The 10000-nt window shown below is 39.4% G+C and overlaps 1 protein-coding gene across 1 annotated transcript in view; it reads right to left on the minus strand.

The window, feature by feature from the left end:
- Positions 1 to 10000, minus strand: part of LOC138979945 (cell death abnormality protein 1-like) — a 39762-nt gene that overhangs the window by 13360 nt on the left and 16402 nt on the right. The window contains exons 6-9 of the mRNA XM_070352713.1: positions 7805 to 7909; positions 7296 to 7400; positions 1320 to 1424; positions 637 to 741 (exon numbers count right to left, since the gene is read on the minus strand). Of these exons, the coding sequence (XP_070208814.1) occupies positions 637 to 741; positions 1320 to 1424; positions 7296 to 7400; positions 7805 to 7909 (420 nt within the window). The remainder of the gene's footprint in view (positions 1 to 636; positions 742 to 1319; positions 1425 to 7295; positions 7401 to 7804; positions 7910 to 10000) is intronic.

Consider the following 10000-nt stretch of genomic DNA (forward strand, 5'->3'; position numbering starts at 1 on the left):
AGGGACATATTGGGAGAAAGTGGTGGGAGGAGAGAGAGAGATAGAGAAAGAGAGAGCTCTAGAGAGAGAGCTCTAGAGAGAGAGCTCGAGAGAGAGAGAGAGAGAGAGAGAGAGAGAGAGAGAGAGAGAAAGAAAGACAGAAAGAAAGAGAGAGAGAGAGAGAGAGAGAGAGAGAGAGAGAGAGAGAGAGAGAGAGAGAGAGAGAGAGAGAGAAAAGAGACATAGACAGATAAAGCGAAAGAGAGAGAGAGTCAGAGAGCGAAAGACAGAGAGAGAGAAAGAGAACGAGAGAGAATGAGAGAGTGAGAGAGAGAGAAAGAGAGAGAGAGTCAGAGAGCGAAAGACAGAGAGAGAGAGAGAGAACGAGAGAGAATGAGAGAGAGTGAGAGAGAGAGAGAGAGTAAGTGAGAGAGAGAGAGAGAGAGAGAAACAGACAGACAGCTAGAGAGACACAGAGAGAGAGAGAGAGAGAGAGAGAGAGAGAGAGAGAGAGAGAGAGAGAGAGAGAGAGAGAGAGAACATCAGTTAATTTTGAATAACTAGCTGGATTTTTTCCAAACAAAAAAAGGTAAAATCTCATCCTTTCCAAACAAGATATTTTTTGGTTTGCCAACAGAATTTAACTATATATCTTACCTGTCCACCGTTGGAGGGGCACGTGAAGGTCTGGGGGTTACACTGACCGGAACAGCATCGCTGAAGTTGGTTGTTAGGGTTGCACTGTGCGCCACCTTGGATACACTGCAAACACAACACAGGTGTTACGGTAGTTTGTGCAGATATGTATAATATATGGAAGTAAAGCCAGTAAATATGCATTGACACTATTCATCTGATAAACAAAGGGACATATTGGGAGAAAGTGGTGGGAGGAGAGAGAGAGATAAAGAAAGAGAGAGACAGAGAGAGAGAGAGAGAGAGAGAGAGAGAGAGAGACAAAGAAAGAAAGAGAGAGAGAGAGAAAGAGAGAGAGAGAGAGAGAAAAGAGACATAGACAGATAAAGCGAAAGAGAGAGAGAGAGAGACAAAGAAAGAAACAGAGAGAGAGAGAGAGAGAGAGAGAGAAAAGAGACATAGACAGATAAAGCGAAAGAGAGAGAGAGAGAGAGACAAAGAAAGAAAGAGAGAGAGAGAGAGAGAGAGAGAGAGAGAGAGAGAGAGAGAGAGAGAGAGAGAGAGAGAGAGAGAGAGAGAGAGAGAACATCAGTTAATTTTGAATAACTGGCTGGATTTTTGCCAAACAAAAAAAAAGTAAAATCTCATCCTTTCCAAACAAGATATTTTTTGGTTTGCCAACAGAATTTAACTATATATCTTACCTGTCCACCGTTGGAGGGGCACGTAAAGGTCTGGAAGTTACACTGACCGGAACAGCATCGCTGAAGTTGGTTGTTAGGGTTGCACTGTGCGCCACCTTGGATACACTGCAAACACAACACAGGTGTTACGGTAGTTTGTGCAGATATGTATAATATATGGAAGTAAAGCCAGTAAATATGCATTGACACTATTCATCTGATAAACAAAGGGAAATATTGGGAGAAAGTGGTGGGAGGAGAGAGAGAGAGAGAGAGAGAGAGAACTCAGAACTCAGAACTCAGAACTTTATTACATAAGGATAAAGGTTTTAGGCTTAGCCTAATCTTCCAACCTGTCCTTATAACATATACAGAGAATAATTGTAAACAAAAGCAAAGACTGCGCACATACCTCATCAAAGTATTAAACTAATAAAACATCAAAATAATGGTCGAGTATAAACATACAAAATATTGGACTCACAAAGTCATATAAAACAAAACCAAATACAAACAAACGTAAATGTTTTTTTACATTTCTTAAAAAAGTACAGCAATGTATTGCCGAACAGGGCCATATATACAGGCAGCTAAAGTTTCAAGAAGAAGGGGGAGGGGGACGAGGGATTACACATTCAGATTAACTACATATACAATATTTAAAAAAACAAACAAACACTTAAGAGCATTGCATACATTATCCGAGTACACAATGGAAACTAAACATCAGGGACAGTTTATAGTGTGATCAAATGTGTGTGCAACTGCCTTTTAAAGGCCTTTAATGATGCGGATCGTTTGATTTCTATTGGCAAAGAATTCCACAGAGATGATCCTGAAAAAGCTAAGCTGGATTTATAAAGATCTATACGAGGAATTGGAGGAAGTAAATTTTGAGACCCATACCTCTTCGTAACATGTGTAAAATAGGATTGCACATAACTGGGCACATCACCATGAACTAATTTATACATAAAGACAGCCTTATTGTATGCAAGGTGGGTTTTTAGGGGAAGGAAATTAAGGCTGTTTAACTTCATTTCTGTAGACATGTGCGATTCATACATGATAAGTTTTGCAGCACGACGGTACAAAGAATTGAGTTTCAATAAGTGAACATCACTGCAGCCATCCCACAATGTCGAAGCAAAATTAATATGAGGATATGAGCATGAACGAACATTTTTAATGTTTCAGACTTCGCATAATGTTTGAGTTTTGACAACAAATACAAATTCCTTGATAACACTTTGCAGAGGTTGCTTATGTGTGTTTGCCATTTCATTTCTTCATCGACAGTTACACCAAGTATGCGATGTTCTTTAACCTGCTGTATTTGAGTTGTACCTAAGGACAGTTGTAATTTAAGAGGACTTATCTGATGCTTTTGTCTTGTGGTAATAACAATGCTTTTAGTTTTTTCTGGGTGCAGTATCATGGCATTTGATGTGCACCATTTCGCAACTTCGTCCAAAGTGTTCTTCAGGGAAGAATTTACTGATTCCAACGAGGTGTTACTGGTATGTATAGACGAATCGTCTGCAAAAAACTCGCATTTGACTTTATCATCCGATACATGTAAAGGCAAATCATTAACGTAAATACAAAAGAAAATAGGTCCCAATACAGACCCTTGAGGGACGCCATGTTTTACTAGTGCAGTAGACGAATTCTGGCATTGTAGAGTGACATATTGTGTCCGGTCAGCAAGATACGATTTAAAGAAGTCACAGACCGAATCGTTTCTCAAATAATAGTGTAATTTTTTCAACAATATGGAATGATCGACTAAGTCAAATGCTTTCTTAAAATCCAAAAACAATGCTCCTGTAACTTCAGACTTGTTCATTGCTGACAGCCAAGCTTCACAGAGAGACGTAAGAGCTGTGTGGCAAGAATGCTTGGACCGAAAACCGGATTGAAACTGATGGAACAAATTTTGTTCTTCCATGTAAGTGAACAGCTCAGATCATGGGTAATTTTAACACCTTCACATTTAAATGCTTATTTTATAGCCATCCATTGTATTGAGAAGAAAACAAAGCATACTAAACTGCTAAGCATGAATCAAACAATAAGAAAATAAAAAGAACCAACAGCATCGTTTTGTATGTGTGGGTAGTAAACACGTTTTATTTACAAAACACGGCGGAAAATGGCGACAAATTTGTTGCACAGCGACAGGTCACTTTCTTCAACCAAGGCCAGTACTTTCATACATGACAAAGGAAAGCAAATATGGCCTGAATAATAAAGTTATAGTGTTCCTTTGCGTGTCTGAGTGATAAACTGTTTTAACCAACTATCTTCTGAAACGTAATTGCACTCAGCAGATTTGTCTTCCGCTCATAACTTTCGTGTCACACGGTCTTTGCGACAAACAGATAGATCGCATTCTCGCAGAAAATCATTGACAACACAGACCAGTCATTTTTAGCATTGCATTTGGGAAGGGCTACTATTATAGTGTGTTTTAAGAAAGAAAAACATTACAGTATCGGCAGAACACGACCAAATGAGTTTTCGTGTCACAGCGTTATGGGCGTGAGATTGTGTTCTCACACTGTAGCAAAATCATTGACAACACAGACAAGTCAGTTTTAGCATAGACATTGGGAAAGGCTACTATTATAGTGTGTTTTAGGAAAGAAAAACATTATAGTATCAGCAGAACATGACAAATGAGTTTGCGTTTTGGGCGTTATGGGCGTTTTTTCACACTGCAGATCATATCTCAAAAACTACGGAGTGGATCTTTATGAAATTTGATATGGATATTTTTGACTGGATTTTCTCATAGAAGGTTTTTCCGTTTATTGATAGGACAGTTTGATGACGTCATATTTTACCGTTTGCCAAAAGGTCGAGGCAGCACTTTCACAGTTACAGTTTTTCATCAATTTGATCGAATTTCTTATCACACAATCTCAGATCTAGGCCGGATTATGGGATTGCATTTCAGTTTGGTCACTTAAAGTTTTGTTATTGAAATGTTTGTTCGAAATATGTCATTTTTTCAAATTTTTAAAAACTAATATTTGAAACAAAAAATGTATATTGGTGTATTCCCTATTGCGTCCTGTATCTAAAACTATATAGTTTTGTTGTTTTGTATTGATAATTATGCTTAAAAATGAAGAAAACCGATAAATAACCACTATCTTTATTTATGAAAAAAGACACTTAAAAACAACTTCTATCTATTCCTTACCATTTTCTGATTCCAAATATATATAGTTTCATGGTGTTTGACGTTGAAAATAGGTTAAAACTTAACAAACTCGGATCGTTGAATGGAAATTATACTTCCAAGCTCCGTGCAGCTGACAACATGATAAAAACACGTAATTTCAAGTGTGGAACACGCTCATGACGTCATACTGAAAGGTGATGAATTATGGCTTCACCTTGCGATGTTTCATTTCAAACATGGTAACATTTTTAAAGGGGTTTCTTTCTCAGATTTCTGTTTGCTCTCTGTCTGTCTCTCTATGTCTCCGTCTGTCTGACTGATTCAATTAAATGTGTAATTACTTGGTTTTGCAAAAGTCAAACTAAGTAGGATATACCTAATTGATTCAGGTCTCTAAATTCTTATTGTAGAATTGTGAGTTTTATTCAAAACAAATTTACTAAATTGGTGTTTTAAACTCAATAATGGGGCATGCTGTGATGAGTAGAAGAATGTGTGCTTACGAGCAGAAAAAGCCCATCAAAGTCAAGAATCGTGTTTTTCTTTTTCTATTTTCACCTTGTAGCTTCATACAGACACTAAGCAACAGTGTAGTTCCACTTCCAGTGCAATATCTTGTACTTTAATTTTGACCATCTGTGTAACACTTTATTGACCCATGATCTGAGCTGTTCACGTAAGCAAGAAGATGCTTGTGCACATGCCGTTCTAATGGTTTTGACAAAACAGGCAGCAAAGAAATGGGTCTAAAATTACTTGGGTCTGAGAGATCTTTACATTTGGGAAGGGGTATGACTTTGGCGCTTTTCAATTTAGACGGAAAAAAGTTCTGCTCAATACTAAGGTTATATACGAACGTGAGCGAATCCACAATATACGGTAGAGAAAGCTTCAATAACTTCACGGGTATTTTATCAGGACCCATGGACTTTTTATTCTCCAGGTTTTCAATAAATGTTCCAACCTCATGAACTGCAATCGGAGGAATGATAAACGCTTCATTGTTTATTCTGTTCTGCTGACAGTATTCGTCCAATTTTTCAAAACAGTTATCTGTACCCGGAGAATATGTTTCTGCCACAGAAGCCTTCAATTTATCCGCTAAAGATATAAAATGATTATTAAATTCTTCCGCAGATAGTTTTGTTAGATTAGCAGTTGACTTTTTCCTAGATTTATCAAGGATTTCATTTACTGCCCGCCAAATTGTTGCAGTATCTTTCTTATCGGAAATCAATTTATCAAAGTAACCGGTTTTTGATTGTCTCACTCGGTTTAACACCTCATTCCTCTGCTGTTTATATTCGTCTGTCATCTTATTTTCCTTGAAATAATCTCTCAGAGCCATCGCCTCTATAATATCTGATGTTAACCAAGGTGGAAGTCTGGCATGTTTTACTCTATGCTGACGCAGGGGCACGTGCTTATCTATAATTGTGCTTAAAATGCTATACAATTGATTAAAAGCATCATCTGCAAGACTGAAATCAAAAACGCTCTGAAATGGAGCTTCACTAAGATCACGAAAAAATGCAGACTCATCAAAATGTCTAAAACTTCTGTATTCTATGGTCGTGTGGCCTTTTGGTCCTGATTTAGGCAAGCGCATAGAGACCGAACAAAAAATAGGCCTATGATCGCTGATACTGGAATTGGACACATACACATTTGAAACAATCTTCTTATTATCAGTATATATGTGATCAATAAGAGTTGCAGTTGTGTCTGTTATTCTTGTTGGGTTCAGAACCAGTTGATGAAGACCTAATAAAGTTGTTGTTGAATTCCATACTGTTTGAGGCTTATTCAGATTAATATTAAAATCTCCAAGCAATACAATATCTTTATTGCGTGATTTGACTTTATCCATCATCTGAATGAAATATTCTGACCAAATCGACGTTTCGGCAGGGTTACGATATATATAACCTATGAGCAGAGGCGAGGTTTTACAGTTTTTTACTTCAATCCAAATGCACTCAATATTGTCGTCCTCTAAATCAGTTCTTCGTGTTGCACATTCAGAAATTGATTCATGAATATAGACTGCAATGCCTGTCTGATTCTTCCTTGCGCTGTCGAGTCGCAAAACAGAGTATTGGGAAATGTAAATCAAGTTATCGGCAATTCTCGAGTCGAGCCGTGTTTCGCTCATCCCAAAAACATGAACTGGCTGTGAGCTTTGGTTTAGCAGCACGCATATATCAGGCACTTTGTTAACGAGATGATAGACATTAAGATGTTCAACCTGGAGAGTGTGTTTTGACACGTTTGAATTCATAATAATTATAATAAACAAAATTATTATCAACAACCAAAAATCTGAGAACAAATTAAACAGAGATTAAATCAATGAACAAACACGGAGAAAAAATAATGCACAAAAGAGCAAAAAGTGAAGCAAACAAGTTACAATTTCAGTAACTGTCTAACTTAACGGAAAAAGTCAAGTGAGAAGTAGTAAATCGGAATTTTAAAAAATCTGCGAAATGTTATAAGCGTTCGATGCACAGCAATTATAAATGTACCTGCCAGCACTGCAGAGAGAGAGAGAGAGAGAGAGAGAGAGAGAGAGAGAGAGAGAGAGAGAGAGAGAGAGAGAGAGAGAGAGAGAGAGAGAGAGAGAGCTAGATGGTGAGAAAAACAGAGAGAAAGAGAGGAACAAAAAGAGAAAGACAGGGAGTAAGAACATCAGTTAATTTCAAGTAAATGGCTGGATTTTAAGTAACCAAAATAAGTAAAACCGTATTCTTTCCAAAGAAGAAATTTTTGGTTTCCCAACAGATTTTAACTGGAAATCTCACCTGTCCACCGTTGGAGGGACACCTGAAGGTCTGGGGGTTACACTGACCGGAACAACATCTCTGGAATGGGTTGTTGGGGCTGCACTGAGCGCCATCTTGGATACACTGCAAACACAACACAGGTGTTACGGTAGTTAGTAGAGAGCGAGAGAGAGAGAGAAAAAAAGAGACATAGTCGACAGATAAAGCGAAAGAGAGAGAGAGAGAGAGTCAGAGAGCGAAAGACAGAGAGAGAGAGAGAGAGAGAGAGAGAGAGAGAGTCAGAGAGCGAAAGACAGAGAGAGAGAGAACGAGAGAGAATGAGAGAGAGAGAGTGAGTGAGTGAGTGAGTGAGAGAGAGAGAGAGAGGGAGAGAGAGAGAGAGAGAGAGAGAGAGAGAGAGAGAGAGAGAACATTAGTTAATTTTGAATAACTGGGTGGATTTTTTCCAAACAAAAAAAAAGTAAAATCTCATCCTTTCCAAACAAGATTTTTTTTGGTTTCCAACATAATTTAACTATATATCTTACCTGTCCACCGTTGGAGGGGCACGTGAAGGTCTGGGGGTTACACTGACCGGAACAGCATCGCTGAAGTTGGTTGTTAGGGTTGCACTGTGCGCCACCTTGGATACACTGCAAACACAACACAGGTGTTACGGTAGTTTGTGCAGATATGTATATATGGAAGTAAAGCCAGTAAAATGCATTGACACTATTCATCTGATAAACAAAGGGACATATTGGGAGAAAGTGGTGGGAGGAGAGAGAGAGATAGAGAAAGAGAGAGCTCTAGAGGGAGAGAGAGCTCTAGAGAGAGAGAGCTCTAGAGAGAGAGACAGAGACAGAGACAGAAAGAAAGAAAGAGAGAGAGACAGAAAGAAGGAAAGAAAGAGAGAGAGAGAGAGAGAGAGAGAGAGAGAGAGAGAGAGAGAGAGAAAAGAGACATAGACAGATAAAGCGAAAGAGAGAGTGTCACGATCTAGTGACATGGACCAAGAAAGTGTCACTCGGTGGGGTGCCTTCTCTTGGTCAATTACGATAGAAAGCGCCTGTGCGTGAGACTGGGCTACGGCAGAGTTTTGCTGACAGCGCAGGACAAACACGGATATTGTGTCGCTCGGATTTCACGGGGTGATTTCTGCTGTCGAGGCAGAATTGTCGATAGCTGAACTTGATATGTGACAAGGTTAGTCACGTGTTTTCGTCAAGGTTGTCTGTCTGAGACACGATAACTGGACACTTGACAATCAGCGGCAAGAGGAGAAGGGTCGGTGTCTGCGTCCTTAGAGTATGATGGTTTTCATCACGACTAGATATTTCACTTCTATCTACGTGCCGTTCTGCTAGCACAGTTAGGGCTCTAATGGAACTTCAACGAGATACCACCTTTTCGCTGTTACATGTTTGCTGAGGACTTTTCTCTTCGCCGTGCGGGGATGGTTCTTCACCGCATAAAGTATTCGGCAAGAGGTTGGATGGTGTGTCACTGTTGACGAACAGAGGCCATTCCAGGGAGGAAGCGGTTTTTGCTTCCATGAGAGTGCTACATTCATAGGTTTTTTGAGGTAATAAATCATTATTTAACGCTGTTGACGAGTCTGTGTTTGTGGAATGAAATACTCTCTGTTGTTCTTTCCAGGTTAGCGCATAATGTGCTCTTTGTGACGCTAAAATACTAATCTGTTAATGGTTTTTGCAGATATGGAGAGAAGGACGGGAAAATGGCTGATTTGTTGTTGTAAAAAGTCCGTTTGTGCAGGCCCACGTGCTCGATGAGATATGTAAAGATGACATGTTTAAAGGTGGAGGTTGAGGGGTAGCTGGCATGTTTAGTGCACCGGTGCTTTCTGTTGCAGCCTTTCTATCTTCTGTTTGGCTGCCTATCTGCGGGACACTGTTAGCTGCAGACGCTGTAACCGGGATCATCTGATGTAACCAGCTAACCAGCGACTGGGTGCGGCGCCTGATGTCTCCACTTTTCCCTGCTTCGTAACAACGCCAGCCGGCACTACATTCTACGGAGCAGTTGTGGAGACTATGAACAAATTACAGGCCGTCCACCCAGTGGCAAAACAAAGCTAAGGCCAAACAAAAATAGGTCTGTTTACGGTAACATAGGCCAAAAAAATAGGGTCGGTAGGTCGGGATTTTTTTTTTCTTTCAAAAAACCATATTTTTACGTTATTTTGCCAAAAAAACAAGATTTCCCAAATGCCAAAAAAAAGTCTAGGGTCGCGCGAAAAAACTAGGGTCGGTCGGGTTACCGTAAACAGACCTATTTTTTTTTTTGGCCTAAGTGCACCATGTCTTTGCACCCCGTTGACCACCGTTGTCATCTTTTCTATTTGGGATTATATTCGAGTAGTGACAACGTGGGGTGTGTGACACCTGCATTAACTAGCACTTTTGGGCAGATCAGCTATATCTTCCTAACTTTACACGGGATCAGCGTGTTACTATAATTTTCTATATTCTAACTGGCATTTTGTCAGTGACCGTGTTATTTACGTTTTGAACGTAAAAGAACATTTTGGGAGTGAAGTCTCGAGGGAGGTGGCGAGTTATTACATAAACAGGCGTCTGAAACTTATACTTTTGTTGTTTCCATTAAATTGTATGACTGCGAGAGTGGATCGTGGTGTGGTTAGTTAGTTAGAAGTAACTAACCGTTTCATAATCACCTTAAGTGATATAGTGAAACGTGACAGAGAGAGAGAGAGTCAG

Source organism: Littorina saxatilis, linkage group LG11 (genome assembly GCF_037325665.1).
Source record: "Littorina saxatilis isolate snail1 linkage group LG11, US_GU_Lsax_2.0, whole genome shotgun sequence".
Lineage (NCBI taxonomy): Eukaryota > Metazoa > Mollusca > Gastropoda > Littorinimorpha > Littorinidae > Littorina > Littorina saxatilis.